General features: G+C 37.1%; 2 protein-coding genes across 2 annotated transcripts; one reads left to right on the top strand and one right to left on the bottom strand.

Annotated features, from left to right (window-relative positions):
- Positions 1 to 3,002: 3,002 nt before the first annotated feature.
- On the bottom strand, positions 3,003 to 6,176 carry LOC112805798 (uncharacterized). The gene is made up of 3 exons (XM_025848128.1): positions 5,491 to 6,176; positions 4,093 to 5,388; positions 3,003 to 3,957 (listed from the first exon to the last, which is right to left on the bottom strand). Exons 1-3 carry the CDS (start codon positions 6,174 to 6,176, stop codon positions 3,003 to 3,005), a joined length of 2,937 nt encoding a protein of 978 aa, XP_025703913.1.
- Positions 6,177 to 15,321: 9,145 nt separating this feature from the next.
- On the top strand, positions 15,322 to 18,925 carry LOC112698251 (uncharacterized). Its single transcript, XM_025751576.3, has 11 exons — positions 15,322 to 15,629; positions 15,904 to 15,978; positions 16,062 to 16,120; positions 16,219 to 16,354; positions 16,464 to 16,560; positions 16,815 to 16,881; positions 17,166 to 17,264; positions 17,349 to 17,438; positions 18,124 to 18,278; positions 18,358 to 18,459; positions 18,582 to 18,925. The coding sequence occupies exons 1-11, from the start codon at positions 15,440 to 15,442 to the stop codon at positions 18,778 to 18,780; spliced, it is 1,269 nt and encodes a 422-aa protein (XP_025607361.1). The 5' UTR covers positions 15,322 to 15,439; the 3' UTR covers positions 18,781 to 18,925.
- Positions 18,926 to 19,345: the final 420 nt, after the last annotated feature.

Here is a 19,345-nt window from a genome sequence, read left to right on the forward strand (position 1 = left end):
AAGACCACCTAGGCCTTCTGTTGATGCTACGCCTTCACCAATTTCCACTGGCTCAGGGATTTCTTCTTCTTCGACGGCAAAAGCTAAAGGTTCTTCTGCTGCTGCTTGCTTTGTTGAGTCATCACAGTCTCCTGGTAAAGCTGTGGTTAGCTTATCTAGCAGTATTGTGAAGCGTAGGTCTCATCGTCTTTTGGGTAAACTGAAAACAATTCCAAATGCACCTTCTGATCTGGTAAATGTAGGCGATGAGAGCTCTCTATAAAGGGTCAGTGGGGGCTCTCCTAATTCATTTATTGTTGGAGACGTCCCTGACGAGGGTACTACCCAAGAAGTTGTGCGAGATGGCCTACCAGCAAAAGCAAGTTCTAAGAGAAATGTTGACATTGAGTCGGGTGTTACCTGCCAAGGGGATCCTACTAGACGTGTTGTTACTCCCATCCGAACGATTTTTCCTGGTGCAGGTACAACTGTTTTACTCCACCTCTTCTTTTTTTTTCTTTTTTGAGACTTGCATACATGATTTTGTTCATGTTGTTTGTATGTATGTTTGTATCTTCAGCTTCTCATGCCGCTTCTGAGTCCACCTTTCAAACTTTAAGCACTTCTAAAATCACAAAGGAACCTTTAGCTAGTGCTTCTTCTGGTGTGTTCCATTGTATTTCTTTTCATTTGTCAGGCATGCCAACATTTTATAAGTTCCTGATGAAAAAAGGTTGTTTTGCTTTTTAGTTTCTGTCCGCGATGAGTTTGAGCATTTCAATGGCGATGCGAAGAACTTGTTATCGGAGATTGCATCCCGGGCTCCTTCCTTCTTGCTTCCAAATGACCTAAACTGCCTTTTTAAAAAGCTTGGGTACCAAGCTTTTCTTGACGCATGGGATTTCTTCACTTCACACTCCCTTGCAGACTTGTGGGGTGCTCATCGGGATATGGTAGAAAATCATCTAAATAACCTTAAGTTATTTAAATTTAGTGGTCGTTGGCTTGAAAATCTTTCTGCAAAATTTGAGCCTCCACCTGGGATCTCTGATCTTGCTAGAGAAGAATTGTTGTCTAAAGAGCATCACATTCTCTCTTCTGATGTTTCTGCTCTTCAAGAAAAGGTTAACAAGCTTACATCTGAATTGAACACCCTGAAGGCTAGATTAGCCAGCGTCAGCATGGAGCGAGAGCAATTGGCCAAGCATAAGGAGGCTGCTTCTTCTGTGATTTCTTACAGTGATATTTTGTGGCTGTGATAGTTTCCAGCACTTTATTTTGTAAAATATGTGTAATACTTTGACAAAGTATATTTTTGTCCTACTGCTTCTGTGACTTTCATTGTACACCTCTTTTTGGGTGTTATGTTTTTTCTCTCTTTTTTTTTAATATAATATGCATACTTCTCCAGGGGTTTTACCTGCTTGTGTGATCATTTTATTTTGGATACACACATTTTTTTTTTGCAGGGGGAGGGTATGATTCTAAGAAGAGTAGGATTATCTACTGCTATTTTTTTCTACCTCTTTTTTTTAGGCAAAGAAAAGGAAGGTACCCATAACTTTCTTGCCCTATTTATGCTCGACTCTTTTTAGGAGCTTGAAGGGTGAGACACTTCTTTTTTTTGGAACTATTTTGTACTGTAAAATTTTTTAAGATGCATCACTCACATTTTTTGAGTGTATGATTGCTAAAGCAGTTTTCTCATGTATTGCAGGATGCTTGCAGAATAATATAACATAAACATTGGCTTTTGATAAAGAAGCCTTTTGGAATTAAAATTTGAACTACTAAAGCTGAAATTAGGCATAGTATTTCTTGACATACTTGAAATTGATGGGGCCAGTGGTTGTTCCATGATCTAGGTCCAGTAGGATACAGTGTCCGTTGGGGTGTACCTCAGAAACAATGTAAGGACCCTCCCATTTGGGAGCCCATTTTGGCAAAGACATCTTCCTCATTACTGCGTCTACTGATTTTAGCACCAAATCACCCTCTAGGAACACCCTGGGCTGAACATGCTTGTCGTAAGCTAACGCTAGTCTCCGGTGGTATTCTTCCATCTTGCTTCCCACAACTTCTCTTTTTTCTTCCAATTCTTGCAACTCAGCTTCACGATCCCTTGCCTCGTCTAACAACATCCTGGCGGTGGGCACTTCAATCTCTGTTGGCAGTACAGCTTCAACCCCATAAACCAACGAGAAGGGTGTTACTCCAATTGTTCCATGTCTGGTTGTTCTGTAAGCCCAAAGAGCAAGTGGTAGGTATTCACTCCAATCTTTATGGGCATCGGTCACCATCTTTGTGAGTATTTTCAAAAGGCTCTTGTTAGTAGCCTCTGCCTGGCCATTGCCTTGCGGGTAGTAGGGGGAAGACTTGTGATGTTTGATTTGGTATTGTTCAAGAACACCCCACACTCTTTGGGTAACAAAGTGGGTTCCATTATCGGACACTAGAACACTTGGCAGCCCGAACCTGCATATTATATTTTCTTTGATAAATCTCACTACTGCTTCAGCATTTGCTTCCCTGACAGCGACAGCCTCCACCCACTTGATGAAGCTTTCTGTTGCAACTAGAATCCACTTCTTCCCCATTGATGGGGGGTTGATTGGTCCCACAAAATCTACCGCCCATGTATGGAATAGGTATGGTGTTTTGAGGCTGTTCTTCTACACACTTGGCGCATGTATCAAGTTTGCATGCTTTTGGCATTGTAGACACCTTTTGGCCCAGTTGATTGCATCTTCCTTCATTTTTGGCCAGTAATAGCCAATCCTGATTAGTTCATACCATAAGGCCCTTCCTCCTTAGTGTCTCTCACATACTCCTTGATGGACTTCTTCCAAGACTTTATCTTTTTCTTCATCTCAAATGCATTTTAGCATCTCTCTAGTAAAACTCTTTTTGAACAACTCACCTTTTCGCAAGAAGTAGCATTCTGATCTCTTTTTCAATCTCTCAGCTTCTATTTTCTCTGAAGGCAAAACTCCAGCATCGAGGTACTCTACGATGGGTTGTTGTCAATTGTGAACATTACATATCTGCATGCTTTCTTTTGTTTCTTGACAAGCCTTGCAGGAAGCCTGTAATTCATCACAATGAAACTTCATTTTCGGCCAATAAATACCCCACCTCTGGAGCCTTCGGTACAAACCGGGGCCTTCTTCTCCGCAGGTGGCTCCATGCAGTTGTTCTGCTTTTTCTTTCCTTTCTTCTTCTCCTACACATTTCATGAGGAGTCCATCATTGCTTTTTCTGAACATTTGCCCATTGAGGAGGCAAAATCCTCTTGTCTCTTTGGTGATGTTGAGCGTTCTGAGCTGTTCATGTAAAGGCGTTCGCCAATCATTGATTTTTCCTTCCACAGACATCCCTTCTTCTCTGGCAGGACTTTCAGCTACCCGGTGTTCCAAAGCATGTTGTCCATTTTGAATAGTGACTCTACTCCCCAATGTTGGTAAAGCATCCGCATGCTTGTTTTCTGTTCGGGGTACATGCTCAAATGAGATCTTATCAAATACCTTCATCATGCGCCACACTTGCTCTCTGCATAAGGCCAGACTTCTTTCCTTCGTGCCATACCCTCCTAGGATTTGTTGTATTATTATGTTGGAGTCTCCTTTGACATGGAGTTTCTTGATTCCAACTTCTTGAGCCATCTTTAGATCGAGCATTAGCGCTTCATACTCTGCCTCATTGTTGGTGCAAGAGAAATCCAATCGAAATATGAAGGACAGGTTTCTTCCATGGGAGTCTATAAGGACGACTCGTGCCCCTCCTTGAGGATTCGAGGGTGCTCCATCAAACATGAGGGTCCATGTTTCCTCTTCATTGCAAGCATAAACAGTCTCTATTGTTCTTGAAATCTGATCTGGCAACTCTTCAATCGTTGCTTTTTTAGGATAGATCGACAAGAGGTCAGCCAAATCTTGGCTCTTAATGGTGGTAGGTGTCACCAATTTCACATCATATTCGCTTATTAGGAGTGCTCAACGACTCATTCTTCCAGTCAACATTGGCTTTTTAATTAAAAATCTGAGACCTTCATTTTTCGATACGACTTCTACTTGGTGTGCTTGAAAGTAGTGTCGGTATCTTTGTGAGATGTACACCAGAGCGAGACAATGTTTCTCTGGTGAAGAGTATCTTTGTTCCGGCCCTTTCATGGCTTTGCTAACATAAGCAATGGGTTTCTCTTTGCCTTCACCTTCTTGTGCAATTAACCCACTAACTGCTTCTTCTCCTACCGCTAAGTATACCTTCAATGGTGCACCAAGCTGAGGGGAAGTCATGGTGTGAGTGGACGTGAGAACGTTCTTGATCTTGTCTATCACAGCTTGGTGGTGTTGTCCCCACGTAAAGGTGTTCTTCTCTTTCAACAAAGGTCTTAGGGGTCCTAAGAGCTCCCCTAATGCTGGTATGAACCTTCGAATGTACCCCAGCTTGCCTATGAACTTCTGAAGTCCCTTGATGTCTTTCGGAGATTCCATGTCTTGGATAGCTTTAATCTTATCCTCGTCAGCTGAAATGCCTCCTTTGTGGACTCTGAATCCCAAGAACTTTCCAGATGACACCCCGAAGGCATATTTCATGGGGTTCATCTTGAGTCTATACTTTCTGCATCTAGTGAACACAGCTCTGAGGTGTTTTGTGTGTTGCTTCCCGGATGTTGACTTGACAACCAAATCGTCTACATAGTCTTCTACAAAGTCATGCATTATGTCATGGAATATAGCAGTCATGGCTCTTTGGTAGGTTGCTCCAGCATTCTTTAGGCCAAAAGGCATGACAGTATAGTAAAAATTACCTACGGGTGTTCGAAATGCTGTCTTTACTTTATCTCCCGGAGCCATTCTAATTTGGTTGTACCCGCTAAATCTATCCATGAAGGAGAACCTCTCAAATCCGGCTGTAACATCTACCATTCTATCGACATCTGGCAGAGAAAAATCATCCTTAGGGCAAGCTTTGTTTAGATCTCTAAAATCCACGCAACACCGGATCTGCCCATTCTTCTTTTTCACTGGCACTATGGCTAACCAAGAGGGGTGTTGTATTGGTTTGACAAACTTGGCTGCGAGTAACTTTTTGATTTCTTTCTTTACTTGAGCTTCTATTTCATTGGAGAATTTTCTAGGAGCTTGCTTGACAGGAGTTGCTCCTTTCCTCACGGCTAAATTGTGGGTCACCAGGTTTGGATCTAACCCTGGCATTTTATCATAGTTCCAAGCGAACACATCTCTGAACTCTGTTAATAATGCTATCAAATCCCTTTTCTCCTTCTCCCCTAGAGTTTTGCACACGAACAAAGGCCTCGGGTGTTCTTCAGTCCCTAAATTAATCTCTTCCAACTCTTCCTCCTTCTGCTTTGCTTCATCTTGGAGTTGGAAAGGGGCATTTTCTATGCTGCTTTGTAGATGTTCTTTTTCTTATATACTTAGGATGTCGGGGCCAGGGGAGTTCTGGTAATTTTCCTCCGCTGGACCCCCGAGTTCCTATAGGATACACCACCGATATCCTCCACCTGGGAGAATTTCCTTACGAAGCCCTAGGTCTTCGATTGCTGTTGCTCGTTTTTTGGTGTTTTCTTTTGGTGCTTCCTCCATCAGGGTGTTCTTCTGTACTGCTTTTTGTCTGGGTGTTCCGATAGTGTATTCCTGCACAGGCCTTATTTTGTTGACCCCTGGTAACGGAAGCTGTTCATAGAAACTCGCATCCATTAAATGTGCTTCTCCCGCATCAAAGGGTGTTATAGTGGCTGAGATGCTAATATCCTTCTTTCTCCAGCTAGACTTTATGCATTGATGCCAACTTGAAGGAACGCACCGATGTAAATGAATCCATGGACGTCCCAGTAGGATGTGGTAGCTAGAGCTTCCATCCACCACATGAAACTTATTATTGGTCTTTATGGGGCCAACCTCCAAGACAGCATTAACACACCCTCTAGATTTCACACCCACTCCATTAAAAGCATTAAGCTCGACTTGAGTAGGCCTTATCTGATCAGCAGAACCTCTCATTTCTAGAAATATATGAGTGGGTATGATGTTTACCCCTGATCCAGCATCCACCAAGGCCCTTCTGACCTTCATGCCTTCTACCACTGCTTCCACGTACAATGGTTTATTATGGTAGAACTCCCCAAATGAGTCAAGGTCCCGAAACACCAGGGTGTTTGCATGGACCTTCATGCCCCCAAAACCTTTTTCATGCCTTCTATTAGAGCTCTGGCCACCTCTTTCTGAATGTGGGGTTCCAAGCCAAGCTGGTTGAACATGATTCTACAACCTCAAGACCTCAAAAGACCTCTTGTCAATGTGTCTTCATCCAGGGACTCCTCCATGGTGACCATCTCTTCTGCTTCACCTACAATCTCTGTCAACATTACCTCTCCTTCAACACCTATCATTCCAACATCATGTTGAGGAAAATGAGTGCTTCTTACACCTTCTTGGTTTTGTTCTCCATTTAGGAGTATCTTCCCTTCCTTCACTTGCCTATGAAACATTGTTCTCACCACATAACAATCAGTCAACCCATGGCCCTTATCGCGGTGCACCGTGCAATATCTTGAATCTTTCAGGTCTTCAGGTGTTGGTGGCTCTCTATCTGTTCTGGGGTTTAATGTTCCATCCTCAAACCATCCATTTACAACAACCATGGCCTGAGCTCTGGAGAGAGGTAGCGGAGGTGGAGGACTGTTTCTCTTAGCACCCCTAAAATAGGAACATCTCCTGCCCCTGCCATCAGCGGCACATACCTCGAGAGGAAAAACTTCTTTAGATCTCCTTCCACTACGCTTCATTGCCTCGGTTATGTCAGATGCTTTCTTTAAGAGTTCAGAGAAAGTGTTTATGTTGTTCATAGAAAGATAAATTTGGGATCCATCTTTTACATTTCTAATACACCCGTACACCAATTGTGGCTCTGGGAGAGTGTCTATACAAAGTAAACCTTGATATCTGTATCTCTTGATGAATGCTAACAATCCTTCTCCCTATTTCTGTTTCACTCTCCCTAGGTCCATGATGTGCATGGAGGGTACTTGTTGCAGAACTCTGTCACTAATTGCTCTGAGGTGTTGATGCTACTGGCTTTCAACTTGCAATACCACGTGAATGCCCTTCCTGTCAGTGATTTTGAGAACTCCTTGATCTTGAGCTCCTGGTGGTTCCTGAACATCCCGAGATCATCCAAGAATGACAGGATGTGTTCTTTGGCACTTTCAGTACCATCAAATTTACGAAAGGTAGGTGGTTGGTACCCCTTAGGGTATGGTTTCACCAAGATATGATGTCCAAATGGTGGACTTATCTCCCAAGTGGGCTCACTTGCTTCTCCTTTGCCCTTTAGAATACGTGCTAACTCCCTACGAGTGACTAGGGTGTTCTCGTCTTCCTCCATATTCTCCTGGTTCGCGAATGGAGGCGGTGAGGGGGTTCTATACCTCGTTTGATTTCTAGCCATCATTTCTGTGATCAAAGCTTGCATCTTTGTTTGGTTGTCTATCATATAGTTGTACACATGAGCAGGAATGGTTACATGAGTGTGCATGCCAGTGGTACCTCCAGCATGGGGTGTGAAGAAATTTGTATGGGCATGAGCTCCTTCTCCTCCTGCACCTAGATTCTGCTGCTCCATGTGTTCCTCTTCTTGGTTGTGCCCGTCCTCGTCTTGAGGTGATCCCAAGCTGAGGTTGAGATCCCGAGGAGTTATTGAGCGTCGCTTAGGTGGTCGATTCTGCCTAAGATGAGTACTGCTAGATTCAGCCATCACGTCGAAGTGTTCCTCCCCAGTAGAGTCGTCAGATGATTCGGGTGGGTTTCGTGGAAAATATATTAAGTGAAAAATAATAGTTAAGGTGAGAGATTAGGGGTAAGTAAACTTGTGAGGAAGACACTTCTGTTAATGGCAAATAAACAATACAAGAACTAATAGTGAGGAAGAGAGGTGAAGAACAAGTGTTGAGACCTCCACTAATGTCACAAGAGGATGAATGAGCTTTGTTTAAAATGCATAGGAATGGTTTACAAAGAAGAGAAGCTCTCAGAAGAGGATGAAGGTGAAGGTGAAAGTAAAGGATGAAAAGGGTTTCAAGGTCCGTGAAGAAGAAGATGATCAAGGTGAAAGTAAAAAGTGAGAGTGAAGGATGAAGGATGCTTTACAGAGGTGGCTTGAGGTCCTTTTTATAGTGTAAAACCATGATGAAGAGGGCACCCCTTGGCCAATGGTTTTAGTCTGACATTTGGTTTACTGCTCTTTCCAAAATATCTTTAGGTATTTGGGATCACCTCAAGTCTTGTCAACTGAAAAGGGTAGGAAGTTGATTCCCACACATTAAACTAAAGCTCCTGACATATGACATTAGTGAAGGGACATCTAGTTTGGTTTTCTTTCAACTAGATGACACCTTTACACTCCAAATCCAACCAATCCACTTCCACCAATATAGTTTCCACTGAAGAAAAATTCAACTCCTCAAGGTGTTATTTTGGGTTCCATCCTTTTAGCCCAATACCTTTAGGAGGAACTTAACTCTTTTTTGATCATGTTTGTAGGTCATTATAAAAATAATTATATACAAAAAATGTTTATATTTTTAGTACACAATCACACTTTTAAGCCTAATAATTTTTACAACATTTGCATGTGTCCTATTTATTCATTTTTTTTAATTTCGTTTGGTAGAAATAGAACAGCTAGTAATTACTTTCATTTGCATTGAGTTCCTTTTATTTTTATTTTCCAAGTTGATTCTATAACTTTTTTTTTTTGAGTGGTCACTTTAGTTTTATATTTTTGTTTATTTTGTTGGTTCTTAAAGTTACAAATCCTTCCTTTTTCTCTTTCTTTCTTTTTTGGTTGTTTATAGGAGTAGACTCTAGTGATCAAAATCAGTTGAGAAGAAAATGTTACGACTAGCTAGAAGTCTAGGACAGTTAACTTTGTTAGCTAGTTTAATGTGCAAGGTATTGACTCTGCATAAACTAAAAGAAAATTAACTAAAGTGTAGAAATTTTAAAAGTAAAAAAAAAGAGAGAAATTTTGAAATCCAAAATCCTAAAATTGGGCTAGCTCTTCATGACTTGTATTGCCTCCATTGGTGTGGTAAACAGAGTTGACCTTCTAGTCAAGATTCGCCATGGTGTGGGTATGAAGGTGCGCTAGTCCAAAAAATCAGACTCAAGAAATCTGTCATGCTAGTGTTGCCAGCAACTAATTTGGGGTGGTCAAATAGTCAAATTATTCGTTCGTTTAAGTAAGAGTAAGATATTCAAATCCCGCCTTAACAGCAATTCATAGCTAGCAACAAATTTTTAAATAGAGTTTATATTTATGATAGATTAATCTTTAATATATCGAATTGGAAGATATTGTAGAAAAAAAACTGTCACCGTTACTACATGCACAGTCTCAATCTATCCCATGGTCTCTTTAGTAAATATATGAATTAATTAATTAAAATGGTACAAATTAAACTTCCCACATATATAAAAATATATTTTATACATATACTCAATGCATTAAAGTTAAGTTCAAATTGTTTGGCAAATTTAAGGTGAGATAGTGTCTAAATACATCTCCAGACCTCCTTGGTCATTACTACTGCTTAGCTTATATTGTATGGGCATACATTCTTGGAAGGTGATATATGATGGGACCCACTAGTTTCTTCGTCCTTAATCCATGTTCCAAGATTTCCATGTCTAACCTAGGACCGACCTTACGTTATATAAACGTCTCATATCATATATCCATGAAAGCCTGGTCAATCGCATTTTTAAACATATGTAAAATCCAATACAAACCAAAGAGAGATCTTTTGCTGCATTTTAATTTGTAAGGTTTCCAAGGTCAACAATTTTTATTAAAGAAATTGCATTGTAAAGCTTTTATACATTGAATGTATGGTAACTTATTGTATTGTAGAGTGTGTTAACAAGTACTCGTAGCAAAATTTTTAAATAAAAAAGAAAGAAAGAAAGACCGAAAGAGAGTAGGGAAATGTTTTCCTTACGAAGGGTATGACAATGCTATGGGATCAAAGTAACATGGCTTCATCACATATTTAATAGGTAATTATACATAGTTTTATTTATTTATTTTTCATTATTATTACTTCTCTTTGTTTTAAGATATTTGACTAAAAACAAAAGAATAATATTAAGTAACTAATTTTTTTTAACTAACATCAGCCAATTTTTTTTAAATTATTATTATTATTATTATCTTAAATTTTAAAGTTTAAATTCTAAATTGAGTAAATGACATTCATAAACCAAACACATGCAAATTTTACATGAATCCCCCAAATTCAAAAATGTTACGTAGATGTCTTCATGCATGTTTTTATGTAAATAAATTTGAATCGGCTTGATAGTACTAAATCAAATGTATTTGATTCAGATTAGTTGAAGCACCGGATTTACATGTAAATCGAATTCATTGAATTTGAATTAGGCTAACTTAAACTAAATCGAATCAAGATGCTTTGAATTACATTGAGCACTACTAAATCAAATTAAATAATTTTGATTTAGATACCCTAAGTAAATCAAATGAAATAAAGTCGATTTATACTCAATAGTGGCTAGTGGTAAATCGAATCCAATAGGTTCGATTTACTAGGAAATGTCCTATATGTATAAATCGAAAGGAATTAATTTGATTTAGTATATTCCTAACTTATACAAATACGAGCTAAACGTGAATTTTTCATTATAGTGGGGCTCACAATGGCTGGTGATGAGAGATTTTTAGTTATGGTGCACTATAGAAGATCGATTAAGAAAAAAATGCGATTGGAAATTAAATTTACTGATAAGGATCCACTAAGTGTTTTTCTCAAACCTTTGACGAGTTTCACCGAGTTTCAGAATACTATACTCCAAAAACTGGGGCTGCATGCCGTGTGGAAAAGTTATTCTACGAAATCTCGATTTCTGTGTTACACAATGATGTGAAGTACGTTTCATTCGTCATAGGCAATGATGAAGATTTGTAAGCTCTGTTCTATTGTCATCATCAGTTTTTCAAGGTGAGGACACCTGAGCTATTGCCAAGCTTGTAGATATGGTCTGTAGTTCAGGAGGATCGAACCGAAATTCTTAATCCTCAGCAATGCCAGCCTGCTCTAGTTCAGTGCCTCTTAGTGCCTTGTCATCTGTGTCGCTGATTGCACATGAGGCAGTTTTAGTTGCATCTCCACCCTTTGCAACTGATCTAAACCGCAGTCGTGATGGAGAAATAAGTGATACTCGATCCTTGGGTGAGCTTGCAATTGCGATGGCCGGTACTCTGTTATGGTCCCGGTTTCTGGAGAGGTGAAGTACCGAATGATATCGAGGATGTACTGCATGATGATGATAATGATGTAGAGTCCGCCACGATTGCTAATGATAATGATGATGACATAGTAAGGACTACTCCAGTTGTGGATGGTGGAGCATCTAATTCAGGAACTCAGCAGTACCCCCGCACTTTTCAACTTTGGACTTGGATGTCATGGTGCAACAAGGAGATCTAGGAGTACCTATCGGTTTTGGGGCTAGCGATACACAGAATACAGGAGCTCTAGCTGAGTTTCAGGTTAGTCAGCAGTTTCAGGATAAAAAGGAGATCGTGTTAAGCGTGAAGACTTATAGCATCCGCCGTGAGGTTGAGTACAAAGTGTTAGAATCCGATCATCATAAATACTATGGAAAGTGTAAAGAATTCGGCAACGGGTACATATGGATGATTCATATCAGTCTTCGCCAGCACAGGAGTATCTGAGAGGTAAAACGATACAATAGAACTCATACTTATTTGGCCATATCGATATCTAGTGATGACAGGATGATTGATTATCATGTGATATCGGCCTTCATACTGCCTAAGATTAGAGCTGATGCTGCCGTCTCGATCAAGGTACTGAAGAATACAACAGAGGCATATTTCGATTTTAGGCCGACTTACAGGAGAGTTTGGTTGGCTAAGCAGAAGGTCGTGACACAAATTTACAGAGATTGAAAAGAGACATATAATGATTTGCCGCAATAGGTACTGAGTGTGCATATCACGATGCCAGGTAGTGTCGCAGTGTTGAAGACGAGTCCTGTGCGAGTTGGTGGGCAAGTGGATGAGACATCAGCTTATTTTCATCAGCTTTTTTGGACATCATACCGTGTATCGAGCCCTTCCATCATTGCAAGCCATTGGTTAGTGTCGACGAGACTCACTTGTACGGTAAATACGGGGAAACTGCTCATCACGATTGCTCAGGACGGCAACTCCAATATCATTCCTGTTGCATTCACACTTGTGAATGGAGAGAATACAGAGTCATGATCATTCTTTCTATCTCACATTCAACAGCATGTAATGCTTCAACCGAGTATTCTAGTCATATTGGATAGGCACAACGGGATAAAGGCTGCATTGGAGGTTCTTGATGGTAGTTGGCTTCCGCCTAATGCATACCGGACATTTTATATCTGTCACGTGGCTACGAATTTTTCCCTGAGTTTCAACGGCAAGGATGCACTAAGGTTTTTAGTGAGACTAAGGTCGAGTTTCACTACTGATTCGACATCCTCCGATCCAAAGATGCTGCAATGTGTGACTGGGCTAACCGGATCGACTATGCACAATAGACTCAGCATTAGGACAAATGTTGGAGATTCGGGCATATGACTATGAATATTTCAGTGTGTGTAAACTCGATACTAAAGGGTGTAAGGTATCTTCTAGTGTGTTCGTTGTGAAGTCCACTTATGGGAGATTGGCCGAGCTATTTGTTCACAAAGGAAGAGAAGGCTAAACTACTTCTCGCTAAATATAAAACTAATAACTTAAAAAATCTAACAAAACCTACAATCACTACTCTAACTAATATTTTTAGGTACCATTTCAAATTTTCAAAATCTAACCCACTAATAAATCACTACTTCTAACCACCGTTTATATTGAAAAATAATTTTCTAATTCCTAACTAAGGTCTATAAACAACTACTAGAGGAAGCATGTTAACATTACTAGCATGACTAAATTATATTGAAAAAAAATTCATTCACTAACTTATTCATGGACGGTATCGACAATATACGCAACTCCATCCAACCGATGGATATGGTTTGGATCGTCCTCTATGTGTTCAGATTTGAATTTTGTTGGGTTTATTGCCAAAATTTTTGTTCAGGTTTGATTGTTGTGGGGTTAGGTGAAAGTGATTTGTAATTCGAACCAGTTCAATTCCAACTCTATATATAGACCTCATACAAGTAAATTGATTCCATTGATATTGATGTACCAATGATTTTCGATGGCTATAAATCGAAGCCATTAAATTTAATTTAGTAGGGATGATAAATCGACACCACTTGTTTCAATTTATCATGAGCACAATTCGAAACCATAAATTTTTATTTACTATGTGCTTTTCAATTCAACATATAACGCATGCTAAATCGAAGCTGTCTAACTTAATTTTTTTTTGAAATTACTAAATCGAATCAAGTTGATTCGAATTATATTGAGAAACCCTAAATCGAATATAATAAATTCGATTTACATATAAATAAGCAAAAGAACTTCACGTAATCTTTTTTATTTTGAGACTTTCACATAATATTATAATGAATTTAGTTTATGAACGTCGTATTTTATTTTTATAAAATTTTAATCCTAAATTTAAATTATAAACCTAAACACTAAAGTTGACGAACTAAAATTCACTTATCCATACTTTCTCAAAAACGAAAATATTAATGTTTTAGCATAATTGTTCATATTCTTTTATAACATTCTAACTTTAATTTTACGCGAATAAGTATGAGACTTTTAAATATCTCTTTAAGATCCTAACATATAGAGCTCTATTATATAAAGCTTTAAACCTTGTAATGACATATAAAACTTATTTGGTAGGGTAAGAATTAGAATTCATTCAAGAGTTGAAATTTTTTTTATTTTAAAATAATTAAAAATAAATGATTTAAACTTTTTTAAAAATTTTAGTTCTCATTTTTTCTTTATTTGTAAATCAGATTAAAAGAGATCTAATTTTTAAATTTATTCTCATACTCTTAAAATTTAAATTTTATTTTATTAATATATTATAATCATTCTAAATTATGAAATTAAATTTTAAATAAAAATAAATTTTTTTCTAAAAAAAATAAAATTCTTTTTTCATGGTAAATAATTTTTAAACAAGTTCATAAGTCTTCAATATTCTTACCCAAAATAATTAGTTAATTAACACATAATTATTATTTTGATTAATCCACGCAAATTAATAGATGTAGACTGTTAAAAATAACATATATGAACTGAAAATAGATCTGTATGACATTTTTTATGAAATATATATATATGATGAAGCATTTATTTAAACTGGCCAATTTGGGTTGTTTAAATTAACGTATAATTGGTATACAATAGTAATTTAAATAGAAAAGTATAGATAGACAATGAAAATATTAAACAATGTGAATAATAGATATATCAGATGTTTATTTCACTAGATGTACGAATAATTATTTTAATATTAAGATTTAGATGTGTAATTTAAAAGTGTAGTATATTTTTATTTGATTAATAGTTATTCATGTTGTTCAAGATGATCATTGTTTACTTAGCACTCTCCTAACAAGTCCCACTACAACTACTGCTACTAGTCATAGTCTCATAACGTTTACTGAAAAAAGAAAAAACTAAAAATAAAAAAAAAAAAAAATTAGAGACTTGAACGTGATTCTTTCATCGAAGCAGAGATTTCTACGCTACGGCCATGTGAGACATGTCTCGGTTCCTGAGCTTTTTTTTTTTCGATTCACTCAGATTCTATCATAATATTATTATTACCATAATGTTGTGCGTGTTCAAGAACCTTCCCTCTCTGCATCCACTCACTTCTTCCAAACTTTGTCTCTCATCAATCATCATCATCATCTCATATACTATATACTATATGGTATATACTCGCTCATAATTTCACAATATTCAATCTATAATATTATTAATGATTGTATTTTTCTTTAGTAACTATGATCTGTAACTGTATGCATGATTTCAGACACATCTAAATCTACCTGTTTTAACTGTCCTTTCTGTCCTACACATGTATATGTGCATTGGTGCAACTGTTTTTTTTTTTAATATATAAAAAGTATATGTTAATTTGATAGAGGTGGCTAGATGATGTTACTCATATTTATTCTTCATCCATCTTGCATCAGAAATCCAGCACTTCTCTGCTGTTAAAAAAAATGTGCCAAGTGCCAACTAAGCTTAGTTTAAGTTTTTAACTCCCATCCGTTTTATTCAATGCCATATCATAATTAATGCTAAGTTTTTTGGTATGATGGACATAATAAGGTTTGTATGTGATTCATTTATGTTAGGATGTTGTTGTGCTTGAAGAAAGGAGGAGTGAAGAATAATAATAGTAATAGTAATAATAATCATAATAATGGGGTGCACTTACTCAGTGTATAGAAAGAAGAAATCAAGGTTCCCTGAAGTTGTGATCTTGGCTCCATCAACAAGAATTCCAGTTCAATGTGATCTTCAAAGGGAACTCAAAGGAGTAGTCCCTAAGGATCTTGCTCATAAATTGTCCTCGCTGAGAAATCAGATAGCATTGGTTGCTGAAGATACTGGTGCGTATAAATTTTTGATGTCACCGTTGTTGTCATGATTTGGTGGCTAATTTTTTGTGTATAGCATTTTTTTCTTTTTTTTATTAATGTACCCGGAGACATTTTCCTTAGAGGAATTAAAGAACAAATCTAAGAGGGTATGTAATTCACAAAATATTTTTATGTTCCATAATGAGTCTACCTTTTTCAACCATTAACATGTACAAATTTCTTTAGGAATGAATGGTAATGTAAAACTTATTCCAGATTGAAGGTTGGGTATGAATTGATGCAGGTGGATCAGCCATTGCTGAATTGAAGAGAGCTTTGAACGAATACTTGTCTCTTCTGATTGGTCTTACCAAGAAAGGTTTCACAAATTAACATTTACAATGTTTCCTTCTATGTTCTTCTCACTATCTCTAAAGTGTTATTAACTTTCTTGTGTTATAGAGCATGGCCTTGAGGGACTAATTGAATTCAAGTGGAAAAATCTTGAAGATTTTCGGCAAGTATGAACACATCATCTACCTCATTCTAAATGATTATTAATATTTAATTTTTTTTTCCACCCTTGCTTTCTTGAACATGGTAGTGTCGAATTTTGCAGGATAGCAGTATAGCAAATGTCTGGTTTGAGATTCTATCTGCTGTTCATCTTTTGGCTATGCTGACGCTATCCGAAGCCGATTCACTGATGATTCCGAAAGACAATTCAGGCTCTGGATTCAGGGTTGTATGTTCAGGTTCTGTGTCAACACATTAATTAAGCTGCTAGCATACATACAAGATCAAAATCGAATCATAATCGAGTAATGAGTTCAATTAGTGAAACTTTCACTTTTGTGATCTTAGATAGCAAGAGAGAAGCAGTTGACTTGTTACTCAAGGCATCCGGATACCTCGAGTTCTGTGTCCGGAATATTCTTACCTGGATACCAGCCGAAATCAAGTATGTCAGCATACTAGTAAACCATCATTTTTGAGAAAGATTAGTTTGAAGACAAACTAATCCCTCAAATATTGAGAATTATCTATGAATTTGTCAAACAGAATCAACCTTTCAGATATAACAGGATAATTATCAATTTTTGAGGGACCATTTTGAAAAGATAGTATTTCGTGTGTTGAAAATGGGGTTACTGAACCAGTTGTAGACCAATATTGATGAAGACACTTCAGAAATTGACTTGAAACAAAATACAGGAAAGTTTTGCCCCAGGACTTGAAGGATGGTGTATTGGAGGCTATAGCTATTCAAGCATTAGGCCAGGTAATTTGTTGTCGAAAATGTTCCTCACAATTGATTTACATAGTTTAGATCTTGCAGTCGGATTGACAGAATTTTAGTAAGTTTGGAGTGGTTGGAGATGTTTCTATGAGTACAAAATCAGGAATAGGAAGGAGGAGCGCAAAAAGTGGTTGATGAGCTTTTCTACGATTATTTCTTTTACTATTTTTGTTCTTTTTTTACTTTTTCTGTTTGCTTGTTGTTGTTCTTGCTCTACTTATTGTGTTGAACTCTTTTGTTAAAAAAAAACTTGGTGTGAATTTCAGGGAACTGAAATTCAGCTTGGTCTTGCGGTGGAATCTCAGAAGGCAACTTTGTCTGTGAAGAGGAGGTTGGCATGTGAACAATTGCTCTACTTTAGTCAGGTATATTTATTTATTTTGCGTCCTAAACTTGTTTAAGAGATTATTTGGCAGAAACTTATCAACAAAGTTTACATTGTTGAGCAGGCTTATCATTGCTTGACAGGATGTGAACTCAACCAAGGCCATGGAAAGAAGCATCTCAAGTTCATTAAATGGAAATTCCTTGAATCCAAGGTTAGTATTTTAAAGTACCTTGAGGACATCTTTCTCATTCTAGAAAGATCATAACAGAAACAACATGAGCTTCTGTCTTCAATCCTCTCTCTGAACTTGGTCTGGTCCTCCTAGACAAAAATATATCACATGCCTAGATTGAACTTTTTTTTCGGTGCCGCATGTGATCTTGATTATATTGTATCATGCATCATGTTCTTGACTTGAATTTACTTCAAGCCAAATTTTTGTCTTCTTGTCATATTTCTCAGTCAAACATCATATTTTTTCAATAAAAGACTTTTTGCAACTGTATATTAAGGTGGTGTATTAACACTTAATACTACACCAAATAAATTCTGCACCACAGCTTTAAAGTATCACACTTCTTTTGATAACCAAGGTTAACTCTTAAACAACAAAGAACAAATTATTTTTTTAATATGAAAGATTAGATAACATTGCAACTACAGGAAATACTGAAAACTGAATCATAGGCTCCAGTACCACTTATTGGAAAAAATAAGGAAATTGCATAAATATTTTCCACCGAAAATTAACCATAACAACAGCATAACCGTGCGTAACTATTAATGGCACCAAGAGAATTAAAAGATAAGCTTGATTTGAGGCTCGGAAAAGAAAAATGTAATCTTAATCCAAGGTTTGTAGTAACTATCCTAACCAATTTTAGAAATGTTATCAGGCCGCAGCATATTACTACCATGGTCTGATCCTTGACAAGGGTAACGAAGGCAGCAACAACCTCAGCGCCGTTTCTTGTTTTCTTGCGGCACAACAACTTCTGGCGGAAAGCAAGAAGGCTTGCCTTACCTTTTGTCTTGCAGCTCCAGTCACAAGGTTGCTTTTTTATCCTTGATTTTCTCCTTGCATTCACACACTTTAATTATCATATGTTTATTTATTCATTTTTTTGAAGGGCTCCTCCACTCTGGGGTGTTATGAAGCATTTACATCAGAAAATTCCTGATGTTGCATCAAGGAAATCCCAAATGTATGGCTTCCTTTTGGACCAAGAGAAGTAAGGAACAACTTTTCTATAACTATTTTAGTTTAGAAATACAAGAGCATTGCCATACAAACCTATTTGGTATTTAGTTTAGTCATCCAATAATGGCATTTTGGTAATTAATGATGTTGCAGGGGTGTTCAAGCATTGCCAGAGTTACCTGAGTTCCAATTGTCATTGCGTCCAGATGACTATGAACTCCCACAAATTGATCCATCATGGGACAATACAAACTGGGGAACTCTAGGACAGCCATTGAAAGAGCACCTTAGAGATAGTGACGATGAGAAAGAGAATTCATCAACTCATTCATTTCATATAGGACCTGCTTAAATTCATATATACGTGCTAACATTTTAATTACTATGCAAAAATCAGGGCCATTATTTACATTATGGCTCCTAAATCCTACAATAGTAAGACAATATTAAAAGGATATTATTTATATATCTTATCATTTAAATCTCTCCCTAATAAATTGCATCGAAAATAGGTTTTGTTAATCTTATTACATCATCAAATTGGTTTTGTTTATTTGCTTTTAAATCACACTGCCACACTATGTCTCCCGTTTTTGTTGAACCCAAACTCCTAATGCGATTTAGTGCTTGCTTGGGTGCTCTTGGTAAAAAAAGAATTTTTTTTTATTTTTTTTCGTGTTTAATAAATTTTTAGTATTAAAAGTAAAAATATTAGAAAAATAAAAAAATATTTTTTTTGAAAAATTACAATTTACGTTTTTTTAAGATCTTTTTCTTAAAATTTTTTTTTTTACATAATAAATAAATAAAAAATATTTTTATATTATTATACTCAAACATAATTGATAGATAAAAAATTTTTTTTGCATGACATATTCAAACTTAAAATTACTTTTACTTTTTTATAAGATCTTTTA

This window comes from Arachis hypogaea, chromosome 6 (assembly GCF_003086295.3).
Source record: "Arachis hypogaea cultivar Tifrunner chromosome 6, arahy.Tifrunner.gnm2.J5K5, whole genome shotgun sequence".
Taxonomy (NCBI): domain Eukaryota; kingdom Viridiplantae; phylum Streptophyta; class Magnoliopsida; order Fabales; family Fabaceae; genus Arachis; species Arachis hypogaea.